This window comes from Diceros bicornis, chromosome 20 (assembly GCF_020826845.1).
Source record: "Diceros bicornis minor isolate mBicDic1 chromosome 20, mDicBic1.mat.cur, whole genome shotgun sequence".
In the NCBI taxonomy this organism is placed as follows: Eukaryota; Metazoa; Chordata; class Mammalia; order Perissodactyla; family Rhinocerotidae; genus Diceros; species Diceros bicornis.
Window position 1 is genome coordinate 42,164,367 of NC_080759.1, and position 22,224 is coordinate 42,186,590.

The following is a 22,224-nucleotide window of genomic DNA, read 5'->3' on the forward strand; positions in this document are numbered from 1 at the left end:
TGTGTGTGTGTGAGTCCCCCACAGACATTTGACATGTTGTCTATATCTTACGGCACCTGACTCCATCATTCTCCTTCCTTTGTGGCTTTATGAGCCAAGTAGTTACAACTATATTTTCATTGAGCTATAATACATCTTTCTTGGGCTGTTAATGTCTCTCACTTTTCTAAAAGGCACTTGAGGAAGGAAGAAATGAGGGGAGGCAGTCCAGAAAGGTCCTCCCAGGTGGCATAATCTCAGTAGTTTTCTTGTCCGTGCACAGATTCTTCCTGAAGTAACTGTAGACCATCCTATGATCCTTCACCCCTTGTGTTGTGGATGCCCTAGCACCATCTTTCTCCCTAGCGGTTAAAGCTGCCTGAGTCTCTAAATACATAGCTCTCCAGCGTCATCTGAACTCATATTATGAATGTAAAATGTTGTTAGAGGTGGCTTGTGTCTAGAACCCCTCCACTGAATGCAAAACGCTAGTCCTAGTTCATTGTGGAGACTTTGCTGTTGTTAACCACCCTATGGATTACCTGAAGTTTAATATAAGTCCTCCTTGCTTCAAGAGGCCATGAAAATAAAGATCAATTTTGTGAAAATGGCAAATATCCTGAGGCCAAAAGGAAGCTTCAATTTTCCACTTACTTCTCTAGGTTCTCATTTCCCTTCAATTTGGGGCTTGTAATTTTTAAATACCTTTACGTGTGCATCTCTGTCTCTATCTATAATCCACAAATGTTGATTGTTTTTCAGCTGAAAAGTTGTACTGGATTATCCAGCTTGTATTGCCAGCAACCAAATCTGATTTAATGTGTTTTAATCAACTAAATGATTATCTTATCGACAATCAGATTTTCAAAATGCTGGCCAATAGAACCAAGTTGATTAGTTTCCTTGTACTTTTAAATGATCCCATTAATCTTGGATATCTCACTTAATTTCTGCCTCAAGAAATCTTAATCTCACTTTCCTTTCCCTTCCTCAGATTTAGAAATCTCCAAGAAGACTTAGTTTATATTATGGAAAAACACTTGTATTAGTAACCTGTGTTTGGGCATTAGAGTTGTGTTTCAAGCTAGTGGCCTTTTTCAGTGACAAGGATTAAAACAAAAATGCCCTACTTTACAAGTATGAATTTATAAATAAAGATTTGTGTAGTCAGTTCCAATATTATATTGTTTCTATTTAAATACTTTTATTTCATTATAGTACAGGATTTTTCTCTTATGCTGAAAAGTCTTAAATCCTAATAGTATAAAGTACAGCACTCTAAATTCCTTTTGAAAGATACAGATATTTTATTTCTAAAGCAAAGGTCAAGTAACATGTTAAAAGACAATAATTTACTGTTATTTAAATTTTTATATCAAGGACATAATTAGATTTCTTATTTCAAATACAAATAGTTATCTTCCTTTTGGCTTTTTGAACATATTTGAACATTATGAAGCACAAGTTACTCCATTTATTAAAATTTTTGAATTCTGACTATATTAAAAAATTATGTAAAAAGAAACCAGGACTAGCTTAGAGAAGTGGTTCATTTCAGGTCTTGGGCAGGGAAAATATAAGATGAACCCGTAACATTTTGTGATGCCAGGAATTAAGGAAAAATGTGCACAAAACAATAAATAACCATATTATTGTATTATGACATGTAGAATAAATGTCCTTGAGTCTATACTGATATAATAAATTAATTAATTAAAAATAAATAAATAAATAGATAAATAGAGGAGAAGTGTCAGCTTTTCCTTACAGAAGAATTCCAAATAATAAATGTGGAAAAAATGAAGAAAATAGAAAATCACCATTAGAAAACCGTAGTATTAATTATTGAAGGCAAGATGACTGATTGATGCTAAAATTAATGGGCAGATTTTTGAGAGACCCACAGGATAGTTGCATAATCTTAAAGTATATCTTCCAAGATATATATTGATTATAAAGAAAAATATTTACTTAACAATGGAGAAAACTGGCAGAAACACCTTCTTAACCAAGTGATCAAGGTTTAACATCAGTCATAAGACGTATTGACATCACATGCTCCCTGATGTGTGATACACTGAGAACACATCACTTCTGTGATAGAGCTGACAAAAATGCCTAACCTCAACCTAATCATGAGGAAATATGAGACAAACTCAAATTGAAAGACATTTTACAAACTGATCAGTATTCTTTAAAAGTGTCAAGGTCATAGAAGACAAGGAAAGACTGAAGAACTCACAGATTGAGGGAGAGTAAGGAGACAGGACAACCAAATGCAAAGTAGGGTCTCTGGAAAGACTTTAATGGAAAAGGTGATGAAATTCAAACAAAGGCTGGAATTTAGTTAATAGTACAGTGATTAGAGTAGTGTTTCTCATAAACTAAACGTATAAGTGATTGAGAATTAAAAATTAAAAATGAACTTGCTGAATGTTATACAATGAGATGTGATGGATCTTGAATTTTAACCCATATTGTATAACTATTTGACCCTTCTTATCTGGTTTTGGTGTCAGGGTTACACTGTTCTCATCTAGTGAGTTGGGAAACAATCCTCATTTTTTCTCACATTCTTTCTCCAGGAAGATGAGAAATTTTCTATACCATGAATGTTCTTTGAAAATATTTAAGCTCTTTGTATTTGGGAGAGTAGATCATTTTAAATCATACTTTATTTCCTCTTTAGTAGGGTTTTGTATATTTTTAATTATTTTTAGGAATTTACCACTATAGCTAAATATTCAATTTTATTGACATATAGGTGTTCATAATAATCTCTAATCTTCTAAATCACTACATTATCTGCCATTGCATTTCTTTTTAAAAATTCTTAATAATACTTTTTGCCTTCCTCTCCTTTCAATAAGCAGTTTTGCCAGATACGTACTTATTTTGTGAGCCCTTTCAAAAACCCAAATTTTGGCATTTTTATTCTCTTTTTTGTATATTTGTTTTCAACTTCATTACTTTATGTTTTTATCTTAATTATGTCCTATTTCTTTGGCAATTATTATGTATTTCTTTTTTAGTTTCTTAGGTTTAATGCTTCGCTCATTAATTTCAGCTTGTCTTTCTCTGTATGTCAACACATAAAGTTATAAATTACCTTTTCTAAGTGGAATAATTTTATCCGCACCACATGTTTGTTTTTGTTTTTGTTTTTTGTGAGGAAGATCAGCCCTGAGCTAATATCCATGCCTGTCCTCCTCTACTTTATATGGGACACTGCCACAGTATGGCTTAACAAGCAGTGCATCGGTGCGTGCCTGGGATCTGAACCTGTGAACCCTGGGCCACTGAAGCGGAGCTCGCACATTTAAACTCTGTGCCACTGGGCCAGCCCCTGCACCACATGTTTTAATTTCTTTTCATTGCTTTTTCAATTTTTTTAAGTATCCAAATTTTTATCTTATTTGAACCATCAGTTACATAGAAGTTATTTAAAATTTTCTTATTTTAAAAATTTCAAGACAATGAGTATTTTGGGGTTGTCTTTTTTTGTGTTAACCTCTACTTTAATTGTATCATGGTCAGAGAATTAAGTGGATACTGATTTATTAAAATTTATTCAAACTTGTCTAATAACTTAGTACTTATGAAATTGGGTTCAATTCATACTTGCTTGAAAAGAATCTGTATTCGCTAGATGGTGCATGCGGGTTTTGTATACACATCAATCAAATCATCCATATCATTTGTATTTATTTTGTTAAATATTCCATGTATTTGTAATATTTTCAATCTGGTTGACTAAGCATTAACTGCAAAAACATTAATGTGGCTGTATTTCAAATATACTCTAGATTTGAGAATAGATAATTATGACACTGAAGATTTTAACAGAAACCAGATTTTACAAGACATTGTAAACCAAATAAAGAAATAATTTATCCTGTCAGGGAGGGAAAAATTTCCCCTTACCCCTCTTGGATCTTTTGGCTGGTATAATAATTAAGTTCACACAAGATATATTAACAGGAGAAAAAAAAAAAAACAAATTTAATTTTGCACGTACGGAGGTCTCATAGATACAGGACCCAAGTAGTGACCAAAGCAGGCTGTTTATGTACCTTTTAGACAAAGAAACAATGAATTTGTGAAGAACTGACAAGACAAAGAAACTTAGGCTTGGGTACTAGTTAGTGAAGAAACTAAGCAGAGTTTGTTTACACAGTCTTTTCAGCCCTGATTTCCCTGTCTCTGGTGATAAGGATGTCTCTACCGCCTGGTAGAAGGAGGGTACCTTTTTGTGTGTGAGATTTATTTTCTGCATTCCAGGGGACAGACTGGAGGATCAGAGTTTCCTTCTTGCAGCAGCTGTTTCTCAAGTAACGTTAATTCAAAATAATCAATATGCCAAAGTGGCATATTTGGAAACAGACTACCCTAAATCCCATCAATATTAACATCAATAATAAGTGCTTACAGTAGAGCAATGATAACATTTTTATATTTTAGAAAGGTTACTTCTGCTACAGGTAATAAATCAATCTATTGAGGTGCTGCTTCTATAAGATTTAATTTTTTAAAGAAAGTCCTTGCAGTAGGTAGGCTAGAGTTAATGATGTTCTGTGATAGAAGCAAAGCTAGTGAAATAGATATATATCAAAAGGAAGAGTCAGAGCTTGCCAGGCAAAGAGCTATGTGGAAAATCTATCATAAGGAGGAAAAGTGTATAAAATTGAAATAAGAAAGGCATATTCAAAAAATCTAAAGGAGACCAGTGTTATGGAGAGCATTAATTAAGAGAAGAGTATGACAGGAAAGAGGAACTGATTTATGGAGGTCCAGCCTCTGTGTGTTTTATTTTAAGTACAAAGGGAGCAATCAAAGAGTTTTGAAGCTCTGAGTAATTATTGATACAATTATTGTTTTCAAAAGGATAATATGGCTGCAGTGTGTACTGAGAGAATCTGAGATTTGATTGGATTTGGTCAAGTAAAGGAGCTGGTAGACTAGTTAGGAAGTTTCTCATTTATCCAATACACAAATAAATAGATAGTGCCTACTACACTCAAAGAAATACAATGGGAAAATAATGGTGAAAAAATACAAAGTCCTTGTTTTGTATTACATCCTCATGGTACATACAAATAAATAAGTAAATAATATAATACCTTGCAATGGGAAGTGATAAGAAGAGTGATTAATAGTGATATTTTCAATAAGATTGTTTTCAGTAAGGTTATTGGTGAAAGCTTCTGAGGAGATCACAGTTGAAAAGTCCCCTGAGGAGATCACAGTTGAAAAATCCCCTGAAGAAAGTAAGCGAGACAGCCATCTGAATATCCAGGGACAAGTGTTTCTAGGAAAAGAAATAGCAAAGTCAAAGAGAGCCAATGAGACAGTAGCCAAGGAATGAGTGGAGTTTTTTTCAATAGGGTGTTACCAAAGAAAGAGAGAGAGAAAATGTAGAAAGAGAATCAAAAATACAGGCTAAGAGAATTACTGGAGTGTGATGGAAACTGTCTTAATGATGTCTCCTAGGAAATGACTTACTAAACTGAGCAGATATAGGTGCCTGTATTAGTTTGTTAGGGGTGTCATCAGAAGGTACCTCAGACTGGGTGGCTTAAACAACAGAAATTTATTTTCTCACAGTTCTGGAAGCTAGAAGTCCAAGATCAAGGTGGTTTCTTCTGAGGTCTCTCCTTGACTTGTAGATGGCCATCTTCTCTCTGTGTCTTCACATAGCCTTCTCTCTGTGCCTGTCTGTGTCCAAATCTCTTCTTATAAGGACACTGGTCATACTAGATTAGAGCTCATCCTAATGTTCTCATTTAACCTTAATTACATCTTTCAATTACTGGATGGGGGTTAGGGGTTCAACATGTGAATTAGGGGTGGAAGGCACAGCCTTCCAAACACTTAATCCATATCAGTGCCATTTTCTTAGATTTGGTCAATTGTATTATGATTATATGAAGGTAATGGGGTAAGAGAGAGATATAGGAAATTAAGTTTTGACAAGAAAACTTTGAAAAGTCCAATTTGGTGCAAATGTTTCATGTATGTGACTAAAGGAAAAACACATTAGGAAAGATATACTCAGGCAAGAGCATGGCTGGCTAAGAGATCTGGACTTTATTATGTATATTAAGGAGAATTACTTAAGGTTTATGAGCAAGAAGGTGCTATAATCAGAAGTGTGCTTCAGGTCGATTAAGCTGTCAGTAAAATGTAGTTTATGATCAGGTGCTAAAACATAAATCTCATTAGCAGTAGAGGTTGTTCATGCACATCGTGGTGAACTCGGGACTTAGATAAATTCTTGTTTTGCTCTGGAATGGAGGAGAGTTTGTCAGAATTGAGCATTTTTACACTGACACTGTGAAAGACATCTTTGTATTTCTCCCACAGACTATCCATTGTTTTTCCTGTCACAAGCAGAAATAGGATTCCTCCCCATTATGGCTGATTTCATGGAATTTTGTAATATTCTGCCCTGCATCTGAAATAAACTGAGTAGTAATAACTAAATATAAAAAAAGAAAAACGATTAAATATAAATATTCACTGCATATTCTGTGATTTGCTGTGATTGTATAAACATACATGGGTACATATCTGCACTCGAAGCAGATCTCTAGTTATTTGTGCAAAAGCAAAAAAAGACAACATGCTCATTTTTAAAACCAGAATTCCTAACATAATTAGAAGTTGGTACTCCCGTTTCATAATATGCACAGACCAAATCCCCAAAAGTTCCACTTTTCTGTTCCTAGACTTGAATATTATTCATATTATGTGTATTCACCTCATTAATTAGTCAACATCTAATGTAGAGTTTAAGATTTATTATGTTCTCGGATGCACATTTTACCCTTGAATATTCTATTGAGAAATCTCTCTCTCTCGTTCTCTCTTCTTTTCTTTATTCTTTGCAGACACCATCCATCTTCGAGTTCTTGAATCATCCCCAGTTGGCACAGCCATTGGAAGTGTAAAAGCAACTGATGCCGACACTGGGAAAAATGCTGAAGTAGAGTACCGAATTATTGATGGTGACGGGACTGATATGTTTGACATCATAACTGAGAAGGACACACAGGAAGGCATCATAACTGTGAAAAAGGTGCACAGCATCAGTATGAATAAGAATCTGCCTGTTTAGAAAGTAGAGATTTCATTATGTACTATCCACTCATGCATTATCCGTTAAGAACTATCACTATCATGTTCAAATATAATTTTCATATATTTCAAATGAATATCATGTTCAAATAAAAATTTACATTGTGCATAAGTACGAGGGCCATAAAGCCGAAGATCTCCTTGGACATTTTGACAAAATATGTTTGTTAATTGAAATATGAAACCTGAGATTTTACAAAATAGAAAAGGCAAGTTAATATATGTGTGATTATATTTCTGAGCCACATTAATAAAAGCCCCCCACAGTAACATTGTTTTTTTAAAAAAAGTTAATAGCTAATAATGGCAATATATCACCACCGTTGGAGGCATAAAAAGTAGCATGCCATCTATCCAGATGTATGAAGCAATAATTAGAGTTGCTACTAAAAAGAGACAGCATGGATTGGAAGATAATTTAATTGTTCACATTTTCCCTTCTGCTACATAAATTAAACTTTTCTGCTAACATATGCTCAGTGATACAGTTTAGAGGTAACTAGTTTTTTATTGTAGAGTGAGTACCATCATTATAAGAAAATAGTAAGGCACAATAAAGTTTAGATCCTAATGAAACATCCTGAACACTCTATATGCATAAAATAACCACTGAAGCACTGGTTCATCATGAAACTTTCCCAAGATTCTATTGCAAAGCCAAGGTACACAACCAACTGTTTTTAAATGAACAGTTACCAGCAGAGGGGAAAAAGCAGCTTTCTTGCTGTTTTTTCATGGCGGGGAAGTAATAGTAATACAAATGGAATCTGCTGCTTCTCAGATACAAAAAGAAGATTGAGGGATTCTGAATCAATAATGCCTTTTTTCTAATACAACATACTTTTGAGAATAGGTGAGAGGCGGGGGCTTAATTTTATACTTGTGACAGTTAAACTATATCAATATCTAAGTTCCTTCTTGTTTCATATTGTAACCTAATTACTAATTTGTTATCAAAATTTTTGTCTTTACCCAAGGTTTTCCTTATCTTCAATGTTTCATACAATTGTTGAAAGTTTTATTAGTCTTCAAAATTTCATCAAGTTTAGGTAGTACCACGAGCCCATTAACTGAACGGAAGTATCGCAACATAAATTTAAAATGATAACTGAATTTTTTGCTTAGAAAAATTTAGCAGTAGACAATACCTCAGCACACACACATGCACATACAAACACACAGACACAACCCACCAGCCCATTTTTTGTAATGAGTCACCACCTTATGAGATAAGTTTTAATATCCTTTCCAGTTTTTCCAAGATTTAAAATCTCATTTTCCTATGTTATGAAGTATTACATATTGAATACATAAAAAGTAAAAATTGAATCTTATCTGATATGTAAAGATTATATTTTTTTAATTACTTTTAATTGTTTATGGTTAATGAAAAACTTGACAGACCTCAACTGGGCTTTAAAAATCACACTGTAACTTAGAAGGAACATATAATCCATTTTTCCTCACTCTAATTTGATGATTTATTCTTTTATACAGTCACTTGACTATGAGAGCCGAAGACTTTACACTCTGAAGGTTGAAGCAGAAAATACCCATGTGGATCCACGTTTTTATTACCTAGGACCATTTAAAGACACAACAATTGTGAAAATCTCTATAGAAGATGTGGATGAACCTCCTGTTTTTAGCAGATCCTCCTATCTGTTTGAGGTTCATGAAGATATTGAAGTGGGCACAATCATTGGTACTGTAATGGCCAGGGACCCAGATTCTACTTCTAGCCCCATTAGGTAATTATGCCTGTGTTTAAGATGAAAAGAAAGGGAATTGAAGTAGATATAGAGATCATGAAATCTATTTAAAGCATTTAATGCATTGAAAAATAAGAAAATCTCTCCATAAATTGTACACAAATTTGGTGAGCACAAGTGTTTAAAGTAAATTGTCTCTTTTGAGGGGGGCAGGGCATGCACAAGTTTCATAGTTTACTTCAGTTTTAATCATGCCCCTTAGCTGGAAACTTGGCTTGTATTATCTATCTGTCTATGTAAAGTATTTGATGATCTGACCCCTGGTACAGATAAAGGCAACTATTTAGGCTGTGCATTTACCGTGTAACCAAATCACTTTATTTGTGCTTTCAGGTTCTTAAATAATATGTGAGGTCGAGAAGAGTTTTAACAGCTAAAAAGAATATAACAATGTTACAATGCAGTTACATTATGATTTTAGACACTCCCCTATACTCCTGCCATCAAAGAGAGAAGTTTTTGTTGCTGTTGTTATTTTGGCTGCCTCAAAAAATATTAGAACATTCCAGAAAGAACAGAGTAATTTCACTTTTTTTTCCTTTGCTTTCTTATGGCAACCTAAAAACATGAGATGTGATAGACACATATGAATGAGAAAGACTCAAAGTTATCACTGACATTTGTTCAATCATTTTAAAGAAATATAAATATCTATACATAATATTCAATTCAACATCAAAATGACTGCTCACTTTAAACTGTTAGTCCATTGTGTGTTTTGAATTTCATTTGTTTCTCTAATTCTCAGCAAGCTGATTTCGCTTGCCCCTTGTTCCACGTGGACCAGTCAAGTAGGAGTTCTAACAGTTGTGCAATTTCCAATTTCACTCTTCTCTGACTCTTAAGTATGCGGCAGTGGAATGTAGGGAATATCTAATTTTATGTGCCATGTGACTCTAGCTTGATTTAATGTTAAAAATTCTGTAGGTTCTCTTCAAGTGAAGTCATATTTTAAATAAAAATTTTACCTAATTTGGTTTATATAATTTTACCTAAATATTTTCTTATATTCACACAGCATCACAGGTTACATATTGGCAGCAGAAACCTGTACATGGCAATCACCACGTACAGCTCCCATCTGCCAGCATGACTTCCTCATAAATGCCTCTTCCTCAATCCATTTATCTTCATTGAAATTGCTGCATTCCTTGGATTTTTTTTCCTTTGAAGCTTTTAAATAACCAAAATAGACATTTAATTTTCCCCATTAAGTACTTACCAAGTATTTCCTTGGCATAGCTCCTAACTGACTTTAACAGGCTGTGTTCTGTGTTCCTGATTTTTAAATGGCCTTTTTAAAATGAAATATAATATTTTAAAAAGAGTTCAGTTTAAATCTAGTGGCATTATTAAGTGGCAACATAAAGATATTTATCCACATAATGAAATAGATTTAGCATCCTTTGTAGAATAAGGGTTATTATATATCAAAATATGTCTGTGGATTTTTGAACCAAAAAATAAAATATTTAATCAGGATGCAAGTCTAAAGACCAGGAGGAAAGAATACATTTACGTATACTGTATGCAACAGAATTAATGACTTCATTGCTTATTAATGACGTAGTTTAAACCGTGAAGGTTGATGTATACTTGAATTTATGCTAACTTGATGTAGAAAATGCAAATGAATATTCTTGAATGTTAATCTTGATAGACTACGCAAGTTAAATATATATATATATGTGGATATATGTGCAATACAAAACTGGATTTATGTTGTGTTAATAGAGAGGACTAGAGTTTATTAAGGAGATTTATAAATTACTAGTCTATACTATTTAGAACTAATTTAAAATAAAAATCTAAAATAAGCAGTCCTCCAAAGTAAAACTACGTTAGCTGTATTGACATGTTAAATTGTTTTTCTAATGCAATTTATTCAAAACCATACATAAAGATTGTAAATTTCAATTGACTTTTGTAAATATTATACAAGTTTGGATCACTAAAAGAGAAAAGAGTTTTATGGCATCTTTTTAATTATTTTGTATTATTACAAAACACAATTTAAAAATAAAATTTCGTTTATTTTTCCTTAAAATAAATGACAGTTGTGGCGTAGGAAAACACATGCTATAACTGAACATTACTCCTATTCTTGTCATCTTTGTTTTCTTTATTTTTTAATAGGGAGCATTAAATATAACTTAGGGATTATTCTTGCTAGCTCAAGAACTATAAAACATTTGTAAGGCACTGGGATTGTGGAGTGACAGGAACTGATAAAGGGTATAGCTATTTTAAACCTCAGCTGACGGTCCCAAAAGTAATGGGATTTATCCGAACTCCATCAACGTGATTGATAAACCTGGTGTTAGGCTTTAGAATGACACCCAACACAATACCTTTGATCAATTTGCAGCATAGTTGTTTTTTTATACATATACTAAGACTTTGTTTGAAACCAATGTATGAAAACTCCTATCCCAAACTTTTCTATTTTTAAAACATCTCTAATTAAAATGTATACATTTTATAATGATACATGTGGTTAAGAAACTGAAGGCACATATGTATTATACCATGAAGCTACTAAACACCATCATAAATTGATGACCTACTACTCTGAGGAAACTAAGGTTGTCTCCAGTTTTCTCAGTAAGGAAAAGACTTTGCTTCTCGGAATGATCTCTTGCATTGGATCCTTGTAATAATTCCTCAGCAGAATTCTCACTCACTAGGTCAAGTCAGCTGGTAATGTAACCACCTGTCATACCAACTATTTTGTGGAAAAAATACATCAAGGTCAGTTGAATATGGCAATAGATAATGATTTAATAATACAAACATTCAGAAGACCAACATTTGAATGCAGAACAAAGTGCCAACTCACGTCTTGGGAAGAAGTGAGGGAGGGGAGTTTATGTGTGTGTATGCGTGTGTGTGTGTCTATGATAAATTGGTGAAACAAGTCTGCATTATAGATCAGTAGTATGTACTTTCCTGAAATTATTATGTATTAATATATGTGTGTCTTTGCATTTCATCATTTTCTCCTGAAAACCATCAATAATATTGCCATGTATTTTTCTTTGCCCTCTATGTTCAGATTTTCCTTGGATCGCCATACTGACCTTGACAGGATCTTTAACATACATTCTGGAAATGGATCCCTTTATACATCAAAGCCACTTGACCGTGAACTAGCTCAATGGCATAATCTTTCTGTTATAGCTGCTGAAATCAGTAAGATGAATTTTATGTATATAATATTTAACATATATTCTTAGGTATAATTTTATATTACAGACAATTCCTTTTTAATTGCACACATGAATTGTAATTTTAATCCAAGTTTTTAAAAGGCTTCTCAACACCATAATGTTTTTCAATAGTTCTATATATACTGAGGGTTAGCTACAGGTATTCATAAATCTACGTTTAATATTAACTAATAAAAATGATCTAGAACTGGGAACTAAAGATATTCTCTTTTGAGGAAAAAGAAATTATTAAATTGGTTGCATGGACACTGAATTAAAATCTATGCTAAATGCTGAATGTATATCATTTAACAAAAACAATTAGGTAGATATTATTACTTCCTTTTACAGAAGAAGAAGCCAAAGTATTGGTAATAATAGCTAACATTAAGCACTCTGTGCCAGGCATTATTATAAGAATTTTAAATTAATTCTCTCCTACTAATATTTTTATTGACCTTATTTAACCGAGACAGCAATGAGACTCCAGAGGCTTGAGCAACTTGCCCAAGGTCACAATGCCACATGTAGTTAAAACTGGGATTTGAAACCAGCCGTTCTGTTTCTAGATCCAGTGCTTAGTTCTATACCTAATTTACAAAATTTCGTCCAACTAGTAACAGGCAGAGCCAGGATTCAAAACCATATCTCTCTCTAATTATAAAAGTTCTTGCCCATACACAGGACTGACTACATAATTTGTGGAGGCCATTATAAAATGAAGATATCAAGCCTCTTGGTAGAAAAAGATTAAGAAATTTACCACAGCAACAGCAGAGCATTAAAACAAGCATGGCGCCCTTCTAAGTGTGAGGCCCTGTACAATTGCGAGTGCCCATGGAGCCAGCCCTGTCCACACGTGCAAACCTGTTCATGGTTTCTGATACCTGTCCTATGATGTACAAGGAGTAGAGCAACCCTTTAACTGTTTTAAAGAGAAACATTAATTAGGGAATGAATCATGGTGAAAAACTAAGCCTATAAATTCCAGATCTGAAATACTAAGCTGAATCCACAAACACATATCAAGGTCAAGTTATTTGAAGTAACCGTTCCAGGATTTGGAAGGCAGAGCATTGGGGCTGAATCATCAAGAGTCTCAGAAGGCTGGAACTGGGTTAGACAGAACATTAGGAATGAATTCAAAGCTTCAAGATAAAATAGTCGATTTAGCTTTCTCCTTAAATCTGGCTCTGAAATACAGATTAACACCGCCATCCAAATGATCCTTTTTTTTTTTTTTGCAGTGAGATATAAATGACTGTGCCTTTTAAGGCAGACTGAAGATTTTTTGAGATTTTCTTTCAAGGGAAGTTTTTATTTCTATGTCGGTCTCCATATCACCATAGTTAGATGTGTCTGACAGGATCCAATCTGGTCATTCCAGAATCACAATAGTTTGTGCTCTCTGCTAGATTCAAGATCCTTATTCAAGCCTAATGAGCTAGAAATGGCATTTTCCATTTCAGATACTTCGAGAAAGTTAACTTCTAAAGCTAGTTGAAATAATTACGATTCTGTAAAAAGCTAAGCCAATTAAGTTCTTCTTTTTAAGAACTAAACCTATTTTTTGCCCTTAAATAAAATCAGTCTATAGAGTAACTGCTGGAAATGCCTACCTGCCAAACCACAAACAGTCAGGGGCCCATTATGCTGTTCTGAGTATTAAGTGGAAAGAGATGGAGAGGGAAACAGCATATAGGGAATTGTTTTGACTAGACTTTAGACACTGGGTTTATGGTAAGTGTGTCATACACCAAGCCCTGTGCAGGGCAGAATGATGTATGAATGTACTTCTTACCAATGTGTTTCCAGGCCCTGCCTTGAACAGTTTAATTCTACATTTCATGGCAGTATATTGCATCATATGGCAAATACTACTCCAGGTAATTATTCAGTGCATTATACTGTGGAATAACTTCTCTTTTATTCTTTGAAAAATATTTTTAAACGCCATATGGAGAATAAAAAATCTAAAATTAAAGTCACAATCAGGGATTGTAGAACATATTGTAGTAAAAACCAGTGAATTTCTATAACTGCATCTGAAAACTGAATTATAATCATTGGAATACATTCTGAGGACTGTAAAGCAAAGTTTATGACTGAAGGACTCCATTATCTATACCTAGTTCCTTATTAGTGGAATTTCTTGTGCCAAGCATGTAGAAAAGGTACACCTTTGTAAAGCCTGGGATTTCTAGATAATGATTTAAGCTTTCCTCTTCTTGGAGGTATAGAAAAGCCTGTGAATACATAGGAATGGTTTCACCTTGGGACATACACTTTAAGCTCCTTTATTGCTGATACATTCTTGCTACAGTAGAGTTTGCCTGGATGACTTTGAAAGAGACTCAAGTGGTAAATATATGCCAGCTACTATTCAGTATGATGCTTCCTTGGAATGCTTTATATTTTTATTTATACATAAGCTGCAGGATCTGCCAGTAAAAAGATTGATATAAGCACTATTTTTTGAATAAGTGACTCCAGGCCTGATGCTTTACAAAGCACGTTTATCCCTGTGGATTTAGCTTTTGATTTGAAGAGCCCTGAGTTATTCATACAGAGGCTGGAGAATCTCCATATTGTGTTAGGGGTGGGACTGGTGGTGCAATTTTTTAGATATAAAACCTTTCTGTCTCTCAGCTTCTGTGGCATAGTTAGAAAGCAAATTGCTACCAACAAAAGAGTTATGTTTATGTCAAGACTTTATATTGAAAGAAAATATTTTATGTCCACTAACTATACAAGTACGTTAAAGAGCACATTCCAGAAAATATGGAAAAATCATAGCTTCCCACTCTTCTCCATAGCAACAAGTTACTTTAGGTAGTTGAGGGTTCATTTATAGGTGAACACCTCTGGGTATTAGCAAATGGTCTAGAATTAGAGGAGGTAGGAAAATAGTGAAATAGCATTTTTCTCCTCTCTCCACTTCTCCCCAAAGGTACTCCTTTTCAGACCCACATGAATTGTAGGAAAACTAGTTAACATATTTTTATTGTGTGGATGCTTTTTGTGGAGAAAGATAGCATAAGCTCTTAAGTAATGTAAGGAAATGAAGAAGATGTGACAGTGATAATAAAGATGAACTTAATAATAGCAGTCAACACTGATTGAGTGTTTACCAACAAATGGATGCTTTGATAAGAACTTTTCATGCATTAACTCTCCTAATTTTTCAAATAACTCTTTAAGATTGGAAGTTCTATTTTGATTCATATGGAGTAAACTGAGGCATTAGAGAGGTGGAATAAATTGGCCGAAATCTCACGATGAATGCGTGGTGGACCTGGGAATCAAAGCAGCTCTGTTTGACTCCAGGGTCTAAACTCTTAACCACTGACACACTAAGAAATGAACAATATGCAACAATACATTAGCAAATATGAAATCAGAATCTGAGAACTGAATACACATAGGTTAAGAAGACTGAAGTAAGACTGAAGAGGGGATGTGTTTTAAATTTTCTCTTGAAAAGAGGAAGGAAAGGTAAATACACTTCAAATGAGTTTAGAATTCTGTCTGCCTTCCTTCATACTATGTCAGCCTTGCTAATGTCCCTGCTGAGTAATCAGTTCTTACACATTACTTTTAAAAAGTGCTGATTTCATTATTTTAGTAACATTATAATTACATGGAGAGAAAGGAGGAGAAATAAATTCTTTTGAGTAGTGATACTCTCCCTATTTGTACGTATCTGAAAATGATTTAGATAAAATTAGAAAGTCAGATAAATTTTACAAGGGTAAATGATATTACTCATCACTCATGTTGGTAGAGGCCATTTAACAAGATTGCTGCTGTCCCTCAGCTCATCTGCTATTTTTCTGTTCTGCTTTGTTTTTAGATAATTATCTCCTTTCTCCTTTATATTCAGCTTGACTTTGTCAAAGTTCACACAGAAGTTGAACTATATACAAAGAGTGAGGTTTTGATATCATGAAGGCTGATGAATATAACCTGAATTTAAGATGTCACAACACTCTCAGATATTAGTACAAGTGCCTTAGAGAAAGCCATAGTAGAAATAATGCAATTATGACTAATATGAAGTTGTTACCCAAGGCTAAGCTAAATAGACATTTACATTTTTAAATTCCATTTATAAATCAAAACAATTTTTAAATGCATATTTTATGTGAAAACTTTGATGCTCTTGATTTTAGCATTTGTAGTAAAATAATCATGATTAATATATTATTTGTTACTATTGCACTAATTTTTTAATGCAAAATGGGACTGGATTGTTGAAATGGTACCAATAACAGTTACTTTAATGAAATATTTGAACTCATATTTCATTGTAAGTTTCCATCCAATTTGTAAAATTGGTAGCCATATATTAAAATTCCAAAAGGAGAGTTGAGAGTAGCTGTTGGAATATATTTTAATGATAAAAATAGTCAGAGGGGTTGGTTGTAATGTAACAACTACCACTCAGGAGTTAATGACCTTGGGCAAGTTCCTAATTTGTTTAAGACTATTTCTTCATCCAAAAAATTGGTAAAGATTAAGTAATAAATAATGTATAACAAGAGTTTAATAAATATTGGTTGTCATTTTTTATATTTGGACAGTAAGGACACAAATATAATATGAACTCAATTACAACGGGTTGTGCTTTTAAAAAGATTCTCCAAAATAATAGTAGTGCTCATGAGCCCAATAATAACTGAATTCATGACTACTTAATTAGGCACTGTAGTAATTCTCTTTATTGCATTTGCTCATTATGTTTGTAGAATGAATGCAGTGCTTGTTTGTATGTTAGCACTTAATATCCACAAGATACTTATATAAATTAAATCTGGTGTACAAATGTGTCTTCCTCAACAAAGTTTTCCTTTCCCCGTTCTAGACAATCCCAAAGAGATGACTCGTGTGGCTGTTTTTGTGAGAATTTTGGATGTTAATGACAATGCCCCACAATTTGCTGTGTTCTATGACACTTTTGTATGTGAAAATGCCAGACCAGGACAGGTGAGCACCGGTAGGATTTAAAATCGTAGGAAGACTTTAATGGCATGTTAAATATTTTATTTTCACAATCTTGAGAGGAATGAAGAAACAGAGATAAAAACACTCATATATAGTCCCAATAATATAATTTTAAAAAAAAGAGGCTAATGTTTTTTAGGGTTGAAGATGTTTTAAATAACGGTATAACAGTTCTCATATTTCCTTTGTAAAGTTCTAATATAAAGATAAGATTTCATTGTTGCCACAAAAGTCCAGGTGTAAGAAGAAATTAACTTTTCAAACTTTCAAAAACAAAAGCAAATAAACAAAGAAACAAAGGAAAAAACCTGCTGCTGTGCCATTAGATAGATATTGATAACTTCTAGAGAGACAGGAAATGAAGTTGGGAAAAAGAGACAAATATATGGGATCGGTGAAAATTCCATCAATATTCCAACGTATGCAAATACCATTCTGAAGCAAGGCCGCAGAATTTGCTCCGTGGATTACACATTGCATGTCATCATTATAGAAACACATGAAGTGCTTAATGACTTAGTTTTCATCCTTTAAAACATTCTTTCTGCATCAGCTTTGTTTATAACTCTTTAAGTCTTTTCCTCAGTGGACTCATTTTGTTGTTTGAAAAGCTCTAGCGTATATAGCTGAAAGAAATGCTCTTAATTGGTTTGAGTGCTATCTTCACAGAAGGAAGCTGCATGTTATAAATAATAATTGGGAATCAAATGTGTTTTATTAAAGAAAGAGGAGCCATTGTGAAACTGTATTCTGTTTTGACATCATTTGATGCTCTTTATAAACATCAATGTCATTGTTACATTTTCATGCAAATTGCATTGTGGAATAACTCAAAATCTTCCTTCTGAAGATTCTAACAGGAATTCAATAGTCTGTCTATTGTTTGAAATGGTAAAATTGCTGCAATTGGATTCATTTTTTTTATTTGAATATGTTATGGAAATGTTTAATTTGGAATATTTAAATGACTTAGCTACTTCCGACCTACTTCTTAATGAAACAGTGTGTGCCCTAAAAATACGGTTCCAAATAGTCCTCTGCGTGGCAGGCTCAGCATGATATAAGTCGAAGCCTTTTCTCTAAGAGATAAATTACCCACTTTGCAACTGCCGCATACATTGCTCCTTCTATGGTTATTCTATTTGATTTTCAGGAGATATTTTTTCAGAGCATTTGAGTCATTATAAATACTGATTTCCAAATGTATGCAAAATATACAAAGTACGGGATTGTGTTTATTTTCCTTATGCCTTTTTTCTTTTTTTAACTATATCTGGCTCAGTAACTATATTTTTTGGATTTTTAAAACCAGTTGGCATATTAAAGGAAAATAATCAAATGAAAGATTATTTTAATAAGAAAGTTGTTAGCTTACTTTGACAAACTTGATACGAAGAGCATGTTTAGTAATTTTTGTCTAATTGTAGCCTACATGTGCACCAGTCTCCCATAGCAGTTAATTTTAGTAAGACCATTTAGATGTTGTTATGGTCTCATGGGCTGAAAAATGGTTGCTTAAACCAAACTGTTATATACTTGATGGAATTCTAGGTTATGACATCCTAGCAGGCAAAACCAAAGTGGTTATCTGGTCAAGTCCTTCTTTATTGAGGCTTCCTTGAAATTCACTTGTTAACTCTGTCTCCCTTCCTCCCAGGGAAGTAGGAGCTTGTTAGGACTTCTGAGTGTGATTTAATTATTTATAGAGTATTTCAGTCCACCCAGTACTCCTTTGAATTAAGTGCTTTTTAAGAGTAGCACTTAGAACAACAACATGGAAAATAATTCTACTCATTTGGTGTGGGGACAAAATAAGGAGACAGAAATAAAGCTAATTGCCACCACCTTCTCCTTTCTTGCCTATTCCTTGGGCTAAGGGTAGAAGACTTTCTCCCTTGGAAAGGATGCAATTTACAACTGATAGAGGATTAATAGTCCCCTCTTGTGCCTGAACTTGACTACTTGACTCCCCATCTTTTTCAGTCGGGGGACCTGGGGAAAGGGGAGGAGAGGGGACTGGCTGTTTCTCTGTTCTCCCATTTTTCCTCATACATACCCCCACTCCTTCAGTCAATAAAATATATTTCAATAATTTTTAATCTCTTTGGCACGGAAATATCATTTCAACCTCACAAGAGATTTCTCAGGGAATCTCCCCAGGGAGGAGTGTATCTAAGCTCCAGGCCCTTATCAAACCCAAAATATCTCATTACGTATTTTCCATAACAGTGTTTAGTTACTTCCCCAACAACTGAAAAGGGTGCTTTTTACCAGAACAAAGGGAATTTTTTTCTCAATGGAAACTACTGGTCTTTCCTCTGAAAAAGCTACATTAAAACTTAGTGACCAATTCTCTAACTTTAAATATCTTAACATCTATTCATCATTCCACACTCCATTATAATATGATCACTGAGACACTCCTTTAGTTGATTGAAGATTATTTTCGACAGGCCAGTGAAAATACAAACCAATTATGTAACTGCTAAGGAGGTAAAATATAAATGACTTGATCTGTGTCTATTCTTCTTATACTCACAATGAATACGCACATCGCCGGTATTTTTTTTTCCTCATTGTGGCAACCTCTTTTATTGGAAATGGGTCAAAATGAATTTGTCTCCAGCAGAAATAAAACAGTGAGTGCTTATAGATAAAGACAGGGGAAACAGTTTTAACTTCTTGTTGCCAACTTCTGATTTCTATTGCAACTCTTTATGGTACATATATCAAAACAAAATACTGTGATTTTTGAATGTATTAGTGGAAATGGAAAGGAGGACTATATTGAAAAGTATATGCTGGACATGAAGAAGTTGGACACCAGAAGCCAAGTTGTGTCTCAAAGGAAAAAAACGTATCTTGTAAAGGAAGTAAGTGCCTCCATCTGCAATAGAGAAGAAGTCTTCAGGTCATAAAAATGTGCTTTAGTGTGATATGGATTTGCAACATGTAATTCTATTTTGTTTGTATTTTTAATATGAGTTTGACTTATTCCTTTTATAATATTTAGTGAAAATACATCAATGAACCACTGATTTTGAAATCAACAATGCTGTCATCTTTTATTGAAATAATGCATTTTGAGAATTTTTATGTAAATCTTTATAATTTCTTATAGATCTACGTAAAGATGTGGCCATTTTGTCCTCTGAAATGTATTATTTTGATCCATAAAAATGAACTGGAATTGTAATTTGTAATCACAGTTGCAAATATATATTTATTTTGAGACATTGTTATTTTTATTTTAAAAGACTCTTATCTCTAATTTACTTTTTATCATTTTATGTGTCTATATGTGAGTGTTAAAATATTAATCTTAATGATATATCTAAACATAAGAATTTCCATTAGTCTACTATCTTTCTTTCTTTTTTTTTTTTTGTGAGGAGATCAGCCCTGTGCTAACATCTGCCAATCCTCCTCTGTTTTTGCTGAGGAAGACTGGCCCTGGGCTAACATCCGTGCCCATCTTCCTCCACTTTATATGAGACACCGCCACAGCATGGCGGTGCGTCGGTGCGCGCCTGGGATCCGAATCAGAGAATTGCGGGCCGCCACAGTGGAGCACGTGCATTTAACTGCTTGCGCCACAGGGCCAGCCCCATCTTCTATCTTTCTTGATATGTTATTTCATTTATGCCATTTTTTCCTCTTCAACTTATTAATCACTGTTTAAAAATAAAATCCTTTACACTGCTTGACAAGTAAGAGTCAGTCAAGAAATGTTTTTGTAACTGAATTGATACCTCTTAAAGTGTATTAGCTAACATTATTTTAACATTTTTCTCTTTATAACCTTCATACATGTACCATCTCTTGGTTTTTTTATTGAATGAATAAGCCTTTAGCCATATATTCTTGCTTCTATTTAATCTTAAATTACCACTAAAATTTTATAAAGTAGTTATGTTATATTCTAAAATATATTTTTTAAATTATTCCAAGTTTTAAATAGTTTTTTGCTGCTTATTTCTAGACAATAAGCATTTATCTTTCTTTGGTCCAATTATATTTCTTGTATCATTTTGAAATAAATGGTTAGGGTTTTAATTCAATAAGGAGTACCTCAAATTTACCACATTTTTATTTTTAGAAGACACATTAAAAGAAAAATAATTTAATAAAGAATAGTTAAAATAATTTCTTAATTTTTCTAATTAATTTACTTAATGTCCTAAACTTGAAACCATTTTTAAATCAACAAACATCAGTAACCTATTTACATCAAATATCCATACAATGTTTAATTGGGTTAATGCAGTAAAAGTATATTCCTTTTAGTTAAGCATAAATTTGACCATTTATATAGGTATCAATACAAATATTTAACAACTTCTGAGGTCTTCTTACAAAATTAAATGCAAAAAATATATATAAATTGCTATTATACATATAAGTTAAGGACAAGATGGATATATACAGGAAAAAGTACATAGCTGTCTGTGACACATGTATATGTATAATATTAATCAATCATATAATATATTCAAAGCAGTGATCTGACTAGAGTATATGGTATTAAGTTTCCTACTTCGTTACCAGATAGCTCTTCTTATATTATCTCCTACCCTAAAATTGAAGAGTAGACCTGTATAAAATAACCATTCCCTGTAGTATGCATATGTTGAATTTAAAAATATATAATTTTATTGACAGTGCAAGTGAAGTGAACTGTTACTGTTAAAGTAGATAATCATGTTTAAGATTTTCCTTTAAAAATTATGTATAATATTGTCTATAAAATCTCTACATTCTTTGAACAGTTTTCACTTTACTTTTGATGAGGAGGAAGGCCATCACAGTAATTTTCTAAATTTTTCCTGCATCAGATCAATGTTTAAATATGTATGAAATAACCTACTCACTTCAAATGCTATATCTAAATTAATAAAACTGCAAAGAATATAACATTAGTATTTCCTATTTTGAAGGAATGGATACTATCTAGGAGAAAGTAAGACAGAGACAGAGACAGAAATAGAGAGAGAGAGGGAGAAAGGCAGAGAGAGAGAGAGAGAGACACTGTTAAAATCAAAGGAATAATAGGAAAGATGGAATAACTCAAAGATACATGCACAAGGAAGAAAATGGATTGCCTTTAAAAAATGTTAGACAAA

At 33.2% G+C, this 22,224-nt stretch overlaps 1 protein-coding gene across 1 annotated transcript in view; it reads left to right on the forward strand.

Moving 5' to 3' along the window:
- LOC131418922 (cadherin-10) overlaps window positions 1-22,224 on the forward strand; it is a 116,052-nt gene that overhangs the window by 86,069 nt on the left and 7,759 nt on the right. The window contains exons 5-8 of the mRNA XM_058563494.1: window positions 6,870-7,057; window positions 8,614-8,867; window positions 11,944-12,080; window positions 16,962-17,083. Coding sequence (XP_058419477.1) covers window positions 6,870-7,057; window positions 8,614-8,867; window positions 11,944-12,080; window positions 16,962-17,083 — 701 coding nt within the window. The remainder of the gene's footprint in view (window positions 1-6,869; window positions 7,058-8,613; window positions 8,868-11,943; window positions 12,081-16,961; window positions 17,084-22,224) is intronic.